The sequence below is a fragment of the Littorina saxatilis genome, linkage group LG3 (assembly GCF_037325665.1).
Source record: "Littorina saxatilis isolate snail1 linkage group LG3, US_GU_Lsax_2.0, whole genome shotgun sequence".
Classification (NCBI taxonomy): Eukaryota; Metazoa; Mollusca; class Gastropoda; order Littorinimorpha; family Littorinidae; genus Littorina; species Littorina saxatilis.
This window is the reverse complement of record NC_090247.1, coordinates 71,785,493-71,805,518: the sequence shown is the minus strand read 5'-3', so window position 1 is coordinate 71,805,518 and position 20,026 is coordinate 71,785,493. Positions and strand designations below refer to the sequence as shown.

General features: G+C 44.2%; 2 protein-coding genes across 2 annotated transcripts in view; one reads left to right on the top strand and one right to left on the bottom strand.

Moving 5' to 3' along the window:
- The window catches only part of LOC138963180 (large ribosomal subunit protein uL23m-like), a 68,588-nt gene that overhangs the window by 11,611 nt on the left and 36,951 nt on the right, over window positions 1–20,026 (bottom strand). The window contains exon 3 of the mRNA XM_070335218.1: window positions 15,086–15,168. Coding sequence (XP_070191319.1) covers window positions 15,086–15,168 — 83 coding nt within the window. The remainder of the gene's footprint in view (window positions 1–15,085; window positions 15,169–20,026) is intronic.
- Window positions 1,727–9,321, top strand: LOC138963177 (uncharacterized). Its single transcript, XM_070335215.1, has 4 exons — window positions 1,727–3,163; window positions 5,658–5,842; window positions 6,410–6,741; window positions 7,108–9,321. Exons 1-4 carry the CDS (start codon window positions 2,863–2,865, stop codon window positions 8,603–8,605), a joined length of 2,316 nt encoding a protein of 771 aa, XP_070191316.1. The 5' UTR covers window positions 1,727–2,862; the 3' UTR covers window positions 8,606–9,321.

The window sequence follows — 20,026 nt, the reverse complement described above, 5'->3', positions numbered from 1 at the left end:
CTAGCCTCGGATTCCGTGTGGCATCATTACTTATAAAACCTCCCGTGCCTTGTGACATCCTGCTGAATATCCCCACCTCCCACCCCCACACACACACTTCCTCCTCCGTCCATTCAACCTTCTTCCCCACTGCTGACAAGCAAACCTTCCGCCACCCCCCCTCCCCTCTGCCCCGCCACCCCCCCTCCCCCTCGTCAACGCCAAGGTAGATTATCACTAGGTAAAAATGGGTGCAGTGGGTTCTATTCGTTCACCGTAAAACCTTCTCCCATCTGCCACATGACACGATCGTGGAACTATCAAATATAATGCTGCGTACACTGCGTATCTCTTGATAAAATTTTTTAAAAAAGTACTTTTTTTTTTACAAACAACAAATCTTTCCTGTAACGATATCGACATGCCAGTAACACAAGTAAACAAAAAAGGTCAAACTATGTTGTGATTGTGTTAACATTGTACCACAAAACATGTAAAACAACATTTTAACAAGAAGAGCAAACGCTCGATCGAGTCACTTTCGCAGTTCTGAATATTATATGAGGCATCAGATGGACAGGAAGAAATTGCTATTCACAACACAATACAGATGTAAATAATTTGATGTAAAGAATAATCCTATAAAGTTTGAATCAAATCCGATGAATAGTTTCAGAGATATGATATTTCAATTTTTTTCCTTCAAGACATACCTGTGACCTTGAAAAAGGTCAAAGGTCACCAAAGCAGACGTCAAAGTGTAGAGGTCACTGGGAGTCACGTTCACATAAAATTTGAGCCCGGTCACTTTTATAGTTTCCGAGAAAAGCCCAACGTTAAGTTGTGTGTTGCCGAACAGAAAAGGCTAGTTATCTCCCTTGTTTTTCTGATAACGTTCGTAAAAGGCTACAGATGTAAATACTTTGATGTAAAGAATAATCCTACAAAGTTTCAATCACATCCGATGAACTTTGTCAAAGATATAAAATGTCTAATTTTTCCTTTGACGCTGACCTGTGACCTTGAAAAAGGTCAAAGGTCAACGAAACCATCGTTAAAGTGTAGAGGTCATTGGAGGTCACGACTAAACAAAATATGAGCCGGATCGCTTTGATAGTTTCCGAGAAAAGTCCAACGTTAAGGTGGTGTCTACGGACGGCCGGCCGGCCGGACGGCCGGCCGGATAGACTAACACTGACCGATTACATAGAGTCACTTTTTCTCAAGTGACTCAAAAATCATCCTGTAGGTCTTACCGGTAACCCATTTTGTTATCGACATTTTCAGATGTCAACCGGTGACACACCAGAACTTTCCGGTTAACTCAGTGGCCGCACTCTCAACCCCCTCAAGCCTCTCTCTCTCTCCCTCTCTCTTCCTACCCCCCTCTCTATCTCTCTCTTTCTACCCCCCTCTCTATCTCTCTCTTTCTACCCCCCTCTCTATCTCTCTCTTTCTACCCCCCTCTCTATCTCTCTCTGGCGAGGGCTGGTTGAAAAGAAGCTCGTTTATATTGCTTATAATAAGAATGCATAATATTTATATAGCGCTTGTATCCAGGGTTTAACCATGCTCAAAGCGCTGTACAATCAAAATACTAAGACAACATAACATTATTTAACTTTATATGAGCTTATGCCACAACCCTCGTAAAATAAAATGTGATTTGATCTCTCCCCCCTCTCTCTCTCGCCCTCCCTCTCCCTCTCTCTCCCCTCTTTCTCTCGCCCTCCCCCATCTCTCTCTCTCTATCCCCAATTTCTCTCTCTCTCTCTGTTGGTTCACAATAGCAGTGACCCCCTCATCAGCCTCACTCGCACCACAGAGCTCCACGTCGTGTGGTTGTGTATTCCTCTCCAGACCTAAGTTGTCGTGTGCCTTGTCTTGTCTCGTACTGTTTTGTCTTGTCCAGTTTCGCGCACGACTTCTCCGTTTTTGCGTAGTACTGTCTTTCCGTCAGACGCTTCCCCAAATCACGCGAGAGGTTCCTGTCACCGAGACGAGACTGTTGCAGAATCAGTCGTTGTTAGAGAAGTGGCTTGAGAGGAAGTCTGCGGAGCTAGCAATGTCGCTATACCCGCTACTGATCGTCTGTTGAAAATGCTAGCTTCGATTTCATAACGGTGTCAGCAAGCGAATTGGACAATTAGAGGGGAAGGAGTGAAAAACACAGCAAAAGAAACAGCAAAGCAGCTTTAATTCTTCAAGTAAAACTAACACATTTCATAACGGCGTTTTGTGTGAGCAAACGAGGTTTGCTGTATGAATGACAACAAATATATAAAATTGTGCAACACAAGTTTTGTGAGCAGACGACAAGCAAACTGTGAGACGAAGAAGAAAGGATAAAACACAAGAGTGAACAAAACATTAACTCATCCTTCTGTCTTCATGCACGGCTGACACTTTGAGCTGCATCAAAAAGGAATCATTTGCGTCAGGCTTTTCATTAAAGGCACCCTTTTCTTCTTTCGTCCGTCGAGGTATTCGCGATAATTGCCTGCTTCGTCCAAGGGGGGAACAAGGTGTTAGAATGCGAGTCGTAGCCATACGTTTTTGGCCAATAAGTGTCATCATCTGAGCTGCCAGGGCACATTGCCAACTCGTAAACTGTCTCCATCACTCGCAAACTACAGCTTGAAAGTCTCGGTGGACTTCTGTCTGTTTAACATTTCTGTGTGTTGAATCCTAGAGGTCCAACTAAAAAGTGCAAGATATCACACAATAAAAATTGTTCAAATTCTTTTAATTTCTTCTTTGATAAGGGGAAAAAAAGGACTTCTTAATGATTGGAGTGCAACAGTTCATTCTGTAGGCATTCTGTGCACAAACTTTACACATCCTGCGAAAGGTCTCTTGCCCACAAACAACAGATTAACAAAAATGGCGACCGAATCCCACGCACCCAGGTCACCAGCACGCTACCTCACACTGCTATCCACCCTGTTCCTCACCCTTCTTCTCCACACACCCCGGGTAGACGGACTGCTGAGCTACCCGTGCCCCAACCCACCCAACTCCAGACCTCCTCCCTCGCAAGAAGTCATGCCCAAGCTGGCCAGCCAGTTCGAGATCCACGTGGAGGCCAACATCGTGCAGAAAGGGACGACGGTGGAGGCTGTGGAGATCTACGACTACCCCAACCAGAGGGCGGCGATGAGCATCACTAGCAGCAACGAGACAGGTACTGTGGTCTTCATATTTAGTCAGGCATATTTCACTCAGAAAATACAGTGGTACCTCTGTGTACGACTATTCCAACCAGAGGGCGGCAATGAGCATCACTAGCAGCAATGAGACAGCTAGTACTGTGGTTTTCATGAAGCATATTTCATTCAGAAAATACAGTAGTATCTCTGTCTTAAGACTGCCTAAAGTTGAGATCTTAAAACAAAAGAGACTGCGGTGAAATCTGTGGAGATCTACGACTACCCCAACCAGAGGGCTGCCATGATCATCACTAGCAGCAATGAGACTGGTACTGTGGTTTTCGTTAAGCATATTTCATAAAGAAAACACAGTGGTACCTCTGTCTTAAGAGCTACATTTTCTGAGAAATTTAAGTCTCAACTTTGTCTCTACGACTATCCCAACCAAAGGGCGGCTATGAGTATTACTAGCAGCATTGAGACAGGTATGGTGGTTTCCATAATCAGTTAATGGGATATAATTGGTCTGACCGTTGGGGGGGGGGGGGGGGGGGAGTTTCTGGCGAATTTGACGAATCAAAAGAATGTGGGGAATCCACTGTACACCTTAATCTAGACGCACACGGCACGATTTCCTAGAAAACACACCACAAGTATGAGTATTATTACAATCAAACTGAGTGAAAGCGCTTCAGGGCGCTGCTTCTCTCTGGTGTTGGTTTCTTATGGTACAACTGTGGAAGCGAAGTGAGGAAAAAAAACGGGTTTTTCTGGAGCAAAACATTTTACTGCAGTAAAATTGAAATCAAGAATGCTGCAGTAAAACGGTGCTGTTGTTTTTCTGCAGAAAACCTGTTTACACTTTTTCTGCAGCATTTTGTACTGGCTCATTATAATGTTGGAGGACGCGAGCCCCCCTCTGTCGAGAGATGGACTCATCCAGAATTACCAATAGTTGTGCGTGACAACGATTGTATTTTGTCTGTCTGACTATCCCATGGGGCGACGAATACAAACGCTACTTTACAAGGTCGTTCGTTTTTCTCCAGAAAAACTGTCACAGACTATTCTGAAGAAAAAGTTAATCGCAATAATGCTGCAGAAAACAAAGTAAACATTATGCTTCAGAAAAACTGTTTTACTGCAGTAAAAGACGTTGCTTCGGCGAAAGATGACATCATGCAGAAATGCTGCAGAAAAGGCAGTTTTTCTCAAGCATTTCGGTTTTTCTCCAGAATAACTGAATAAAGTCATAATCCGCTAAGGATAGTCGTGGGCCGTGTGGACTCTTTCTCCTACTAGTTGTTATGTAAGTTCCTTCAGTTAGAGAAACATGGGCCCGCACGGCCCCACGATGTCTTCCGTGTGTAGTCTAAATTTGACCTTTGTTTTTTTTAATTACTTCTTGCTGAAATTTAAGATCTTTTAAGTTTTATGACAAAAGAGCTTTTTATGTGTCTGAGGCATTCTTAAAAGCACATTAAAAAATTCCAACTGGGTTAAGAGATATTTGCAATTAAACACCCTTCTGGGTCCACACGGACCTACGACGACCGGCAAAGGTTAATTTAGAGAGTAAGACTTCCGACAATCTGAGAAATGTAGGTCTCAACAGAGAGGGCGTCATAAGATGAAGGTTAATTTACTGACACTATGAAGAAAAGGTCTGAGAAAATGACCTCTTATATAGGTGCTTTCAAGATCAGAATAGTACTTTTACCTTGCAAGGAACATCAAATCAAAACAAAGAACTGAGCTAAAGCTTGAAAGGGAAGTAGAGCTAGGGGATGGAAGGAAGATGACAGGACTTCCATAACACAGCCTTTCTCGTCTCGTGATTGGATACCTCTTCACTGTAGCGCAGACAGAGACGGAGAGGCGAGGATAACAACAACAAAAAAACAGAAGTAAAAAAAGGCAAACACACAGAGATACATACACAGGCACAGTGAGACGCCCACCAAAACAGACACACACACACACACACACACTTACAGAGCGTCACCTTTTCAACCGCATCACATAACGTTAGTTCCCTTCAGAACGCCCGACTACAACTAAATCAACATTATTTTTACCTTCCAAATGACACCACCCCACCCAACCCCTGCCAACAGCGCTGGTATGTCTCCACATGTACCACAAACCCACAAATCACCACAAGAAGCACCTCTTATCTTGACCTTGCAGTTACATTCATCTTGGACTACGCGACGGGCGAGAGGTTGGACGAGAGGTTGGACGAGAGGTTGGACGAGAGGTTGAAGAAGAGCTGTCTTGGTTTCTTTAGTCGCTGTCGTTTGCCATCAAAACAACAAACCCTGTTTAAACGTGAACACCCTAATCACTTGAAGCAGTACTTCAAACATACGTTTCACAATTGTGTTGATCATTTATGAGTTTCTGTCAGCTGCCTACATAAGAGTAAAGTAGGACTCCCAAAGGATACTCACGTGTTAGTTGTTTTATGGACTTTATACCCTAAACCAACATATATTTTTGTTTGGCCTAATCGATTTCATTTTGCAGTGACCTCTATCTTCAACTACGGGACGGGCGAGCGGTTCGACATCCAGGCGGATGGCACGTGTAGGACGCTCAACCTGAGTGACTCGGCCTTCGACGTGTTCGGCTTCACGGAGCTCCGGCAGTCTGGCAGGCCCACCATCATGCAGGCCGCTAACGTCTTCCGCTTTGGAGACGACTTTGAGAAGGTAGGATTAAAGTCTCTTAAAGCTGAATGAAACTCACAAAAAGCTACCCAGACAGTTGTTAAAAAAATGAACAGATCGTGGCTTGGCCCACATCATTAGGTCCCGGCCTGGAGATGTCCCCGATTTTATTTTTAGGTCTCCCACATACTATTTTCAGGTCTCCCACATACTATTTTCAGGTCTCCCGGGCAGTCTCCCAAAGTCTCCAACCCGCACCCCTATAAACCAGTTTGCAGTCCATCCCGGCACGTTCGACTTGTCACTATCGGAAAAGGCTCTATTGGCTGTTGGCCTAACCCTGACTAAATAAGAATGCACCGATTGTGTCCATCATCTCAGAAGTGCCCAGGATTTGACATGGGATAAATATGTAGGGTGTATGTCTATATGCGTTATGGGGGGTAACATGTACACAGCCATCACAGTTTTCGAGCAGATGTTATGTTATTTCCAATTTCAGCCGGTACAATGCAGCCACATTTACCGGTTTACAAGATTTCTGACTTTTTAAAAATGTCCCATTGACATTAATTTTGTAATAGCTGTTACAACGCTCTCGTTGTACAGGTGTTTCTGGGCGAGGACGTGGTGCGGGGCATCCCCGTGTACCACTGGCAGTCCTGCCAGACCTGGAAGTCGGGTGACGTCATCAGGGCCGCCTACGTCATGGACTACTTCTTCTCCAAACCCGGTTACAGCACGGCCACGGCCGAGCCGCTCATCCCCGTACGGGCCTTCATCAACGGCACCGCCACCAACGTGGACGCCGACGGCAAGCCCATCAGCGGCGTGCACAACTTCTCCCACGTCTACGACTTCTCCTTCTTCCGCTCGGGCCCCGTGGCGGACGAGGCGGTGTTCGAGATTCCCAGAGGCACTGTGTGTCAGCGCAGCATCAGGTGCGAGTTTAAAAAAAAATGTTTTAAGGATAGTCTTTATAGTATTGTTATCCACAATCTGTATTAGAGTGTGTGTGTGTGTGTGTGTGTGTGTGTGTGTGTGTGTGTGTGTGTGTGTATGTATGTGTGTGTATGTGTGTGTGTGACAGTGTGTGTGTGACAGTGTGTGTGTGTGTGTGTGTGTGTGTGTGTGTGTGTGTGTGTGTGAGTGTGTGTGTGTGTGTGTGTGTGTGTGTGTGTGTGTGTGTGTGCGTGCGCACGCTGTTGCTATTGTACATCGCCGTTAGGTCGAATGAGAAGGGGCGATTAATAAGTGTTCATTATTATTATTATTATTATTATTATTATTATTATTCTGATTATCAGCAAGACCATGCCGCAGCTCCCAGACCAGTTCTCCCTGTACATGGAAGTCTACGTGGCGGGCAGCAACCGGCCCCCGATGACGGAGCGCATGCTGTTCGACTACGACTTCGGCCTGATCCAGACTGACCGCTTCGCACCGCGCGGCAGAGGGGAGAGGTTCGGCCTCACCGAGCTGACCATCATCGAGGACTATCAGAACCTGGTGCAGTACGTCATCGACTCCTACGACGGCAACTGCTCCGTGAAGCCCATGCCCGCGGCTCTGAGTACCAGCAACGGCGGGAAGGGGCAGGAGATCAGCATGAAGCACGGCATGCAGCTGTTGATGTACGGCCAGCGCGACTTCAAGTACCAGGGGCAGCGCACCATGCGGGACATGACCGTCGACGTGTGGGCAGACTCCTCCGAGTCCGGGATGGTGCAGGAGATCTACTTCCTCGCTGGCTGGCCCTCGGCGCGCCTCCGCAGCAAGCTGAACATGATGAACATGGACCTGGACCTCTCGCGCATGAACATTCTGGTGGGCACCTACCTGGCCAACACCACGGCTGTGAAGAGCGGGGTGGGACCCTTCTTTGGGCTGTTCGGGGACCGCGCCCTGAAGCAGTGGGGGGACAGGTGGCAGAGCAACGAGGGCGGGCCCTCTCCTACCCGCACGTCGAAAGTCCACCGCCCCGGTGACCTCCTGCGCACGCGCATGCCTCCCCCGCCTCCAAGGGGTTTCCGTTGGGACTCTGCGCGCATGCATATGGCGCACGCCATGGAGAAGACCATCAACATCTTCAACTACCTGCCCATGCACATGGACATGTCTGCGTTCGACATCAGCATGTGCTACAAGAAGGACGTGAAGGAGATGTACGTGTACTTCTCCATGAAGGGGTCCTACGGCAACGTGGTCAGCAACCAGCGCTACCTTTTCCTGTCCTCCATCAAGACCGCCATGGCCAAGGCCGCCGGCATCAACATGCTGCGCATCGCCAAGGTCAACGTGTGGCAGGACATCGTCTCCAGCAACCTCAACATATTCTTCTCCATGCTGGAACCTCCCCCCGTGGCCAGCGACCCTCCCCAGCTGCCCTGCAAGGACGCCTTCGACAAGCTGACCGCGGCGGTCGACAGCGGTCTGACCGTCCCCATCAACCACCCGCTGAAACGCACGGACCTGGAGGTGGTCAAGGGGTCCCTCAAGAGCTGGGAGACCCTCGACCATCTCTGGGCAAACGTAATGCCTGGGGGAGGACCCAGCGCGGCGGCGGTGGCGGCGGCAGCGGCTGGTCAGAAGATGCCTGACTCTTCGGCCAAGACGGCTGGGGATGGGAACGTGGACGCCAGTGCTTCCGGGAGAAGTTCTAGCGGCTACACGCACGGTCAGTTCGGGGGGATGGCCTTCGCCATGCTGGTTGTGGGGATGCTGGTGGGGGTGGTGGGGATGTACGTGGTGCTAAGGAGGATGCGGCCTGACATCCATCTCCTGCCCTACCAGCAGAGCAAGTGATCGCCTCCCGTGGTATGCATTGGACGCCTGCCAGCTGCGTGGGAGTGTTCGTATCGTGACCACACTCAAGCAATCGAACAAACTTTATTCGACTAGAAGCCAAATTCAGCGCGCTACTAGTCCGCTCCTCCCCATGAATGTGCCCACAATGCCTACACTTTCAACACACCCACACACCGCTGATAAAATAGCTGAGGCAACATTTTCCCACCAATATTTGGTTTCTGTACACCGACAAAAACGCTCAGAAGACTGTAGAAACTCGGTAGAAATCAAACAATGAGCCCACCGACTCAACCAACGAATCAACTATTAAACAAGAAAAACAAGCAAGCAAGTCAGCAAGCGAAGAAGAAGAACACAAAGACATACAATGAACAGGCAGTCAGTCGTATTACTCAGCTAATCTCAGGCAGAGCCAGAGGTCAGCGAAGGCGAATCTGGGTCTATGGTGCAATTGACGAATCCCAGAAATAACTGTGTCGGGTTTGCATTGGTTGTGGAAGAGGTGCTTTCCCTTATGTTTCCTTGCTTTTTGATCGAAACACTGAGGCAAGCTACACGTGACATTGTAGGCTTGCCTCGGTGTTTCTATGGAAACAAGGGAAGACAACTACTCCACAACCCATAACAAATTGACAGACTTATTTCCGAACATCGTCTATTGTTCGTCCCAGTCCCGAACAGGCAAGGCGTGTGTGGGGAGGGGGCTTAGAGGGGTGTGGGGGGGGGGGGGGGGTTCAGGGCTGGTGTGTAGGGTTGAGGGGTGTGTATCCACAGGTCAGGTGTAACACTGTAAACAATTGTTTAATAATTCCCCCACTGTGGGATTCCTCCTTTCTCCCGGTCTCCACATTAATTTTCACGTAAAGCTGTCATCTTGCAGAGTTTGCTGAGCCCTTGGGGGTGAACAACCGTCCTCGTCGGGTCAGTCCATACAAACAAAGTCTTCATGTGTTGTAGCTCTCTTGTTGTTGGCAAGTTTGGGAAGAACAACTGTACTTTGGAATTGGGGGTATAAGCTGAAACAATCATCTTGCTGTGTTCAGAGTAGCCTATATAATCCGTGGGGAATTCTTATTCCATCGTGGCTTTCGCTATTCGTAACAAAAGTATTTACAGCAGAGAGAGAGAGAGAGAGAGAGAGAGAGAGAGAGAGAGAGAGAGAGAGAGAGAGAGAGAGAGACAGAGAGACAGAGAGAGACAGAGAGAGAGAGAGAGAGAGAGAGAGAGAGAGAGAGAGAGAGAGAGAGAGAGAGAGAGAGAGAGAGAGAGAGCACATACGAAGTTTGATTCAAGCTAACCAGACAGTCACACCGAAATAGACACACTGCTGATTTTTCAGCCAAACAGACAGACTGGCTGCTTCAAATGCACAACCAAAGTTTAATCCCAAACAGACAGACACACGACACAACATCCTACCCTCCCCCCCCCCCCCACCCCTAAACTCACACAGAGGACTGATTTTTTTCTTCTCCCTGTGGCTGAGAGGATGACAGATGAACGGCGCGAGATTGTCCCAGGGATGACAGGCACCAAGATGGATGAAGTTTTATTTCACCCCCGTCTTTTGTGGACACTGACGTCTTATTTTCTTGGTTTGGCTTTCTTCACTTGTGCACATTGTCTGAACAGTTCTTGTCTGTATTTTTAGTCTCTTTTAATAGGGTGTGTTTAGTGTTCTCACACATGTATGTAATGTCCATATTTTTTAATCGTGCCTGGAAAATTCTTATCTGTAATTTAGTGTATTTTTTAATGTGTGTGTAGTACTCTCACAAAATAATGTACTGTCACTAATTTTCACTTGTGTAAGAATTCTTTTTAACTGCGTTTTAGTCTTTTTGATAAGGTGTGTGCAGTGTTCTACAAATACAATGCCCTTTTTTATTTTATTTTTACAGATAATTCTAAAATGGGATTGCATAAGACGTCCATGTTCTTACCTTTATCCTTATTTTTTCGTGTGAGTTTCCAGTTGAAATATATGTGATGTCTGTAAATGTGTGTACAATTTGTGAAATTTCTTCTTTGTTTGCTGACAAAGTCTCGTGTGCTTGTCTGGTGTTCATAATTATTGTGTTTCTTCAGATTCTGTTTTATTGGAGCAAAAGCCTATTTCATAACGTCATCTGTGAATAATACTCGCTTAGTGCATTTAAGTCCCAAGTCAGATTCATTTAACAGCGCTGAAAGTCCACGAAATGGGGCACTGGCCTTTGGCTAGTACTTCTCATACTTTACTAGCCAGAGAGCAAATTTTTTGTATTTTTACTCGCCAAACCAGCTATTTGTTTCAGCAACTTTACTTGCATTTGGCGAGAAGATTTACATTTTTATTCGCCATTTACATGTTTCTACTCGCCACTTTCAGGCGTGTTTAAAAGTGTCTGCATAGATTCATCTAAGCAATATGTAATATATAGAAAGAAAAGGGGAGTCACTTGGTTAACTTTAAACAAAAATTATTTTAGCGTTTTATATCTGGGGGTGGTCAAATATGATTTTCTCTAAAACACTATGAATTTGAATGTGATCGTCTTTGACATTTTGGGCCTTGCGTATGATAAATAATACATTCTCTCGTGTAGACAAATGGATAGAAAGTATCAATGTATCATAATATCTGTACTATTTGCGACTGGCCTGTATTCTCTCGTGAGATAGTAAACTAAAAATGGTTGAATGGTTGCTAACTCGTTACAAATAAAGTTGTCTGTTGTTTCACTGCGAGCGGCTGGACGATCGTACGAATGCAATGTAAATAAGACATTCTGGGTGATATTTGAATATATCGTCCTGTATTATACAAGCGTACATTTTTTTCTTTCTTTCTTTATTTGGTGTTTAACGTCGTTTTCAACCATTCAAGGTTATATCGCGACGTACTCACGTACATGTATATTGCTGTAAATGAACAACCCACATGGAAGGCACTGATGTGAATGGTCGCTATGGTAGCTGCGTTTATGTAAATAACAAAGTCTTGCGAGCTTATGTAAAGATACATTTCCTTACGTGTAAACAATCACGTGCACTAACACAGATCTCCCCAGGCTTTTACATGGGATAACATTCTCCCAGGGCTACTTTCTTTCTTCATTTGGTGTTTAACGTCGTTTTCAACCACGAAGGTTATATCGCGACGGGGAAAGGGGGGGGGGGGGGGGGAGATGGGATAGAGCCACTTGTTGTTTCTTGTTCACAAAAGCACTAATAAAAAAATTGCTCCAGGGGCTTGCAACGTAGTACAATATATGACCTTACTGGGAGATTGCAAGTTTCCAGTACAAAGGACGTAACATTTCTTACATACTGCTTGACTAAAATCTTTACAAACATTGACTATATTCTATACAAGAAACTCTTAACAAGGGTAAAAAGAGAAACAGAATCCGTTAGTCGCCTCTTACGATCCCAGGGCTAACACCAACAAAAAACCAAAAAAAGTGAAAAAGCTGAAAGGCCAGGGTCCACGGCGGCGCCCTCCAGAAGCTGAGGCTTTTTTTTTTTATAAAAGTATTATCTTGTAGGGACAAAGAACAAAGTTTTACTTTAAAAACCGGATTTTCCGGTTTTAAAAGTTTTCAAAAACCGGATTTCTGGCGAGAACCGGAAAGGTGTTAGACCTGTAAAACCTCCTCCTATTTAGGCAAAAGTCTGAACGAATGTATGGTAAAGTATTAGATCGTATATACGTGGAGGAAGTTATCTTGAAATAAGTCTTAAAAGACCATTGTAAATGAAAAAGTCATAGAGGAAAGTATAACCCTTGTACATATATGGAACTTCCATTTTTGTAAATAACTAACGACGTGAAGCAATCATGTACATGAATGTATAGAATGTTTAGTCAAAATTGAAAATGAATACATAACTGAATAACTAAATACATTAATTAATTAATAAATAAGTTTAAAAATAAATAAATACGTAAAAAACCCAAAAACTAATAAATTCCTTTACACGTGACAGTACCATTACTTATGACCATGAACAAAAGTCGCAAAAGAAATGATACGCATGTAGATACTATAAGATTATAGCATAATGTAGTTGATGTAAATAAAGAATTCATTTACCAGGAAGCAGCGTTTAAACATTTGTTGCCCATTTCTGTGTCGCTTTCTTTGATGTTGGTTGTTGTTCCTTTGTTCTATTGAACACTAACAGAGTCAACCTCGTCTAACTAACCTTCGCTTTGTAGTTGTCTTTTTCTTTTGCTGCGTACGTGCGTGCGTGTGCACGTGTGCACGTGTGTGTGTGTGTGTGTGTGTGTGTGTGTGTGTGTGTGTGTGTGTATGTTTTGTGTGTGTGTGTGTTTTGGGTGCGTGTGTGCGGGCATAAGTGTGTGTGTGTGTGTGTGTGTGTGTGTGTGTGTGTATGCGGGCGTGCGGGCGTAAGTGTGTGTGTGTGTGTGTGTGTGTGTGTTACTGTCTTTCTCTCTGTTTGTCTGTCTGTCTATATGTCTGTGTCTGTCTGTCTGCGCGCGTGTGTGTATGAGAAACAGACACAGTTATAGACAGACAAAAAAAGGGGCGGGGTTGGTGGAGTAATCCCTGAGTTATCCCCACTGTCATGATTATAAGTACCAGCTCATGACAACAAATACTAAAGGGGGCCCGGGTAGCTCAGGTGGTAGAGCACTGGACTTGTGATCGAAAGGTCGCTGGTTCAAATCCGGGCCGGGACGGACACGGGTCAACTTTATGTGCAGACCCAGAGACGGTATCCATCTCCCACCCCCGTGTCACCACAATGGCACGTTAAAGATCTTGGTCATTCTACCATAAGTGCACCACCTAAACACGCATACATCAAAAGCCGTGAGGGCGTAAAAACTCGAATCGTATAAACCAATTCATGTCCAATATAGGCAATTAAGACCTGACGGACAATAAGCCCCTTAAAATTTACAACTACTAAATTTGTGTAACCCTATCTCCGCAGTGTGGTTCCTAACTCTCGGGTTGTCACGAGCGTTAATGTCATTGTCACTTTGTCATCTTTCTTCGTCTTGTCATCTGACACTCGGATTGTCACTGTCACGTTGCATAAAAACATCTTACTTCCACACGTCCACAGTTTAACATTTTTCACAAACATTTAACAATTAACAACTACGAGTGTGTGTGCGTGCGTGTGTGTGTGTGTGTTGGTTTTAGCGTGCGTGCGTACGTGACTGTCAGTTCACGTGAGACAAAGAAAGGGGCACATGGGGAGAAAAATACCAGAGTTGTCCCCACATGATCATAAGCATAATCTGCGCACGTCAAGATTCCACACACAGCACCAAATCATACTTGTTTTGACATTTTTCACTTAGTGCTTGACAGTCATGCGTACGTGGCTTGACTGTACAACAGAGTTATACCACGTCAGCAAGGTAATGCGGGCATAAATGCACTAAGGTGTCATCAGTCGTCAGCAATGAATTAAAGGTACTGAACTTGTCAAATCCAGGTGCACGGAGCCCCTGGGGCTTTTAGTCATACCTCAGGCAGCTATCCGTTAGAAGAACTACCAAGTTTCATTGACTTGCACCCAAAGAGTCAAGAACTGCGATTTTTTTACGAATTGATTTCGTACTCTGACCCGGCTGGTCTTGGCCTATTTTGGATTTAAATTTATATCAGGTAGATCACCACATCATGCACAAACAGACACGTCACTAGCAAACTATGTCAGACGTCATCATGAGTTTGTGTAAAACAAAATGGAGGCCGGAATCACTCAGTAATTGAATCGAACTCCGACCAAACACCACGTAATAACTAGGTTAATTTATGCATTCGCGTGAACAAGAAACTGTCGAGCTTCACAGATGTCGTCGTTGGGTAGTTTTGGGTTTGTTTTACTACCATAGGAGGATTTTTGAACTGTCAATGCACTCAGCTGCAACAAAAACGCAAAACGAAGGCTGTGAGCTGCACTGTGAATCTTTAGTCGTAAAATGCACTTTTTGCCAGACAAAGAGAGCAGTGTTAAGCACGGATGAGGTGTTGAAAGGAATTGGAAAAAGAGAAGAAACAAATGTAGAGGGGTTGCGAGAGGGGCGTAGTTGACGATGTTCCGAAATGACTCAAGTTGTGAATGTGTCGTGGAAGAGTTACTTTCCCTTGTTTCTATGGAAACACTGAGGCAAGCCTACTATGTCCCGTGTGGCTTGCCTCGGTGTTTCTATGAAAACCCCAGAGGTATTGTAGTAAGGATAATGCACAATCAAACGACTGGCATTCATTTAAAAACAAACCAAAGTTGGGACTTTTTCTGCACGAAAAAATACATTATTCTGCGAGCTAGTACCAAATTGTGAATGCGTGCGTGTGCGTGTGTGTGTGTGTGTGTGTGTGTGTGTGTGTGTGTGTGTGTGTTTGTGTGCGTGTGTGCGTGCACGTGTGCTTGTATACACGCTTCTTTGTGTGCATTAATTTCAGATTGCGATTACATTCATAACAGGATCCCCCAGAATCCTACCTGCAAAGACTTTGGTCCTGACGTCCAACACGGGAACTTTGTAGACCTTCTCCAGGTAGTTCTTGACGTCAATCACACTCATCCTGCAACAAACAAACAACACACAATCAATGCTAAAACATGTGTGACAGGGGAGGCTACCGCTCCTTTCACAGCAGACTCTGCACCCGAGTTGTTGGCCTTTAAAAGTCAACACCAGTGGATTGTAGAGTTCTGTTTGTGATGGGGTCTGGTGGTTTCCGATTGTCTGTATGTTCATGGAAACCTTCGGGTTTGCATAACAGTTTTTTTTATAGGGCTAAGAAATTAGCCCTAACATTTTCAATCCTGTTTGATTGCACTTCGCTTCCCGAGGTGATCGTAGTGTTTCGGCACTCGGTTACACCATGTGTTACGAATCAAACGAGCAAAAACAATGCAGCGATCGTACAATACAATATCCAGAAACAGATAGCCGGTATTCGTTCCAATATCAAGAAAAACAAAAACAGGAAAGGTGTTAGTTAATGAAACGTTTAAATTTTGACAAAACAAAAAAACTCAAAGGTACATCGAACAAAGTTCTTTAAAGTAAACAAAAAACAAACAAAAAATAATTGTGAGACAAATGAATTTTTTTTTTAAATCTGAAAATATTTGATATAATGAATAAGTTCCTCTCATTTAAATCACTTATCTCATAATTACTTGTTTGTCTGTTCACCATAGTGAGTTAAGACCAAGGGGTCGATGGACTTGTGAATGTCCTGTTTTGTCAACAATTAAACGTGCCTTTAATTTACCTTTTTGTAAATTTACCCCCATTTTAAGACTCCCTCCCTGATTTTCTCAGATATTTAGATGTCTTGAAAGGGAGGTTCCACGGTAATACAGCCATACTCCCAACCCATAAAACACAATTCTTTGTTTTAAGGTTAATGGCCAATTCAAAATGAGATGCTTCTTTTCTTCTCTCTACACTCCTTGCGTACAACACAATTCTGCCCACCCAGAGAACTCGTCAACCTCAGCTAAACCTGCAGTCGACAGCAGTGTTTGTGTTGATCTCAGCACACAAAGAAGGCTGGTCTTCCCTGCTTTGTGTAGGGTCTGTTTGTTTGTTTGTTTGTTCGTGGGCTGAAACTCCCACGGCTTTTACGTGTATGACCGTTTTTACCCCGCCATTTAGGCAGCCATACGCCGCTTTCGGAGGAAGCATGCTGGGTATTTTCGTGTTTCTATAACCCACCGAACTCTGACATGGATTACAGGATCTTTTTCGTGCGCACTTGGTCTTGTGCTTGCGTGTACACACGGGGGTGTTCGGACACCGAGGAGAGTTTGCACACAAAGTTGACTCTGAGAAATAAATCTCTCGCCGAACGTGGGGACGAACTCACGCTGACAGCGGCCAACTGGATACAAATCCAGCGCGCTACCGACTGAGCTACATCCCCGCCCGTGTGAAGGGTCTGTGACTCAAAGCATTGCGTTCGCCATATTTGCCGCCAAGCGCGGAAGTAGGCTGAAACTCCCACGGCTTTTACGTGTATGACCGTTTTTACCCCGCCATTTAGGCAGCCATACGCCGCTTTCGGAGGAAGCATGCTGGGTATTTTCGTGTTTCTATAACCCACCGAACTCTGACATGGATTACAGAATCTTTTTCGTGCGCACTTGGTCTTGTGCTTGCGTGTACACACGGGGGTGTTCGGACACCGAGGAGAGTCTGCACACAAAGTTAACTCTGAGAAATAAATCTCTTGCCGAACGTGGGGACGAACTCCGACTGACCGACTGAGCTACATCCCCGCCCAACACTCACACAGGTGAAAGGGGAAAAAGGTATCTACTGTGTCTACTGCGTGAAGAGAAAACAGACTGCTGTTGACGTCTTGGTGGTTGTGCTTGTTTTTTAGTGTTGTGTTTTTGTGTATGTATACTGTTTATTGTTTTGAGTGCGTGTGGGTGGGAAGACGTGTATATATTTATCAGGGTGATTTCTCGAAAATAATATCAGCATTCGCCTACCGACTCATATTAATACTCATTTTCTCGTCATATCTGTTATATTTGATACAATTCAACATACTATAAATAACTCACAATAACGCAAGCTTGGTACACCCTAGTTAAATTTTAAGGTAACAGCGGGGTCAATATCAGTTTAAAAAAAACCAAAAAAGTCATTTTCTTCGATAATATTTTGAAACTACAGCTTTCAAATTTCACATACTCCTGTGTACATTACTAACCCGGCCATCACAAAAAAAAACAGCACAGATTTGCATTTTTTTGTGGGTTTTTTTGCACAACACCCCGTCAACTGATTGTTACAAGTCCGTGTGGACATGAGGAATGTATACGACATTTGAATCCGACCGCTATGTCGTAACCAGACATTTTCAACTTAAATCGTTATGACAGCTATACTTGGAGACTGTGTGAAAGATATATCATGTACACTAATTCCAGGTTTAAAGACATTAATTCCCAACCAACGAAACTTCGTGACGTGCATACAGCAAACTTGAAAGATTCTTTGACATAAAATAAACCCCCACACACACACCTTTAGGCCAAAATAAAAAACCAAAAACAAGTTGTTATTCAGTGTATGTTTCTATGTGTATTTTTGTTTTTATATTTTCGGTTGTTTTATGTCCAAAACAGGCCATTCTTTAGGTTTTTCACACAAAATGAAAAGATTTGATCAGTTTAAAGCACACATACAATAAATTCTCAAGAAGTTGCCCTACATGCTACTATAGTTTCACGTGCACCAGCAGAGCTCGGAAAGTCAAAGACAAAAAAAGAAACTCATGACGCAGGTTGGAAATCATACACAAGTAAAGCCTTTTAAATTCTAAATCACAAACATAATGTGCAAACATGAAGAAAAAATATCGATAAAACTCAAGTCTGTTTTCTCTTCACGCAGTAGACACAGATGTCAAGATGTAAATGCTTGTATAACTGTGTTTTAATTTTAAATGTGTCAAGCGCAAAGAGCATAATTGTAAAGTTATGATGTTGCGCTATATAAATGCTCATTTATTATTATCATTATTATTAATTCAGAAGCCGAACCAGATGTTCAAGCCCAAGGGAGGTTTATAGTCCGTTACGCGAAATGTAGAATGACGTAAGGCATCGATCTGACGTTAGCGCCAAAAGTGGGGTCAACCCAGGATACCCTGCATCATAACTGCATGGTGGTACTCGCTGTTACACGGGTCCACTTCGGCCATTAAGTCTGTGATGCTGCTTTTGCTTTTATACTTCAGTTTCTAGTCTACACATACAGCCAACTTATACGAGCGTGTATGAAAGCACGTCTTTTATGAATCGGCTTCCCAAAACAATGCTGAATAAAGTTTTCGACTCTCTCGTTTGATAAATTCTGGTGAAATTACTGAGAAAACGGGAAAGAAACAAGGACTAGGAAGTTTGAGTGAGAGAAAAAACACACATTTCAAACCGAATCAAAAGCGTATGCATAGACACGACACACACACACACACACACACACACACACACACACACACACACACACACACACACACACACACACACACACACACACAAACACACAATGTCTAGCTCAGTCACGTGAGAGAGAGAGAGAGAGAGACACACACACACACAATGTCTAGCTCAGTCACGTGAGAGAGAGAGAGAGAGAGAGAGAGAGAGAGAGAGACAGACAGACAGACAGACAGACAGACAGACAGACAGACAGATATAGAAACATACAGACAATTGAGATTAACGACATTCTAGGATGACGAAGTCGCATCCCACTACGCCACCTCTTCTCTTCACATTGTCCACGTCGAGGGACGTATTGTTACATTGTAGATCTCTGGTGCAAATGTCTCTGATGGAATGCTGAACAAAATGACTTGCAAAACCAGAGGGGAGATGCCAGAGAGAGAGAGAGAGAGAGAGAGAGAGAGAGAGAGAGAGAGAGAGAGAGAGAGAGAGAGAGAGAGAGAGAGAGAGAGAGAGAGAGAGAGAGAGAGAGAGAGAGAGAAACAGAGACAGAGACAGACAGACAGCGTGAGGGAGTGGTGGGGATTGAGAGGTTAATCAAATGTTTGCAGCCATAATGTTAATGTGAATCCCAACCTGTATTGTGTATTTCGTGGAAGGTTTTACTTTTTCAGAAAAGACAAAACTGACCTTACTTTGCTAAACTAAGCATTTGACGGACGTATCAAAAAGAGTTTCTAACTCACCTTAACTACCTAGTTCTTTCCGTCAATCCCCATCCAATCTCCTCTTCCTCCGCAAAATCCTAATTAACTGTCTTTTGTCACCATGGGAGTTCACGTACATGTCGCCAGCGTCTCTCGTTACCACGGTAACAGCAGCACGACTAATTAAAGTCCCCGCTGATGGTGCTAATATACTTTTTCACACAGGAAATGAACAAGGACTGCTGGTGGCAAATAAAAGAAAGAAACGCCAAGATTCGTTAAAAGCCCACAGCCTTTGTCCAATGTCTCATTTTCCCAGCCGAACGCTTCCTACCTTCCGAAGAACATTTATCTAAGGCCAAAAAAAAAAATAGGTCTGTTTACGGTAACATAGGCCAAAAAAATAGGGTCGGTAGGTCGGGATTTTTTTTTTTTTTTTTTTTTTCTCTCCAAAAAACCCATATTTTTACGTTATTTTGCAAAAAAACCAAGATTTTTTTATTTTATTTTATTTTTTTCCCCAAATGCCAAAAAAAAGTCTAGGGTCGCGCGAAAAAAATAGGGTCGGTCGGGTTACCGTAAACAGACCTATTTTTTTTTTGGCCTAACATTAATGACATACGATAAAGATACATGCACGGTCTGGCGGTGACCTGATGAGTCATTTTCTATTTTTGATATGACGAAGTCACTGAGACTAACTTCGATCTTAAAATTCTTAGTTCCTCGGGAGCCATGTAGAAGAAGTGACATCATTTTT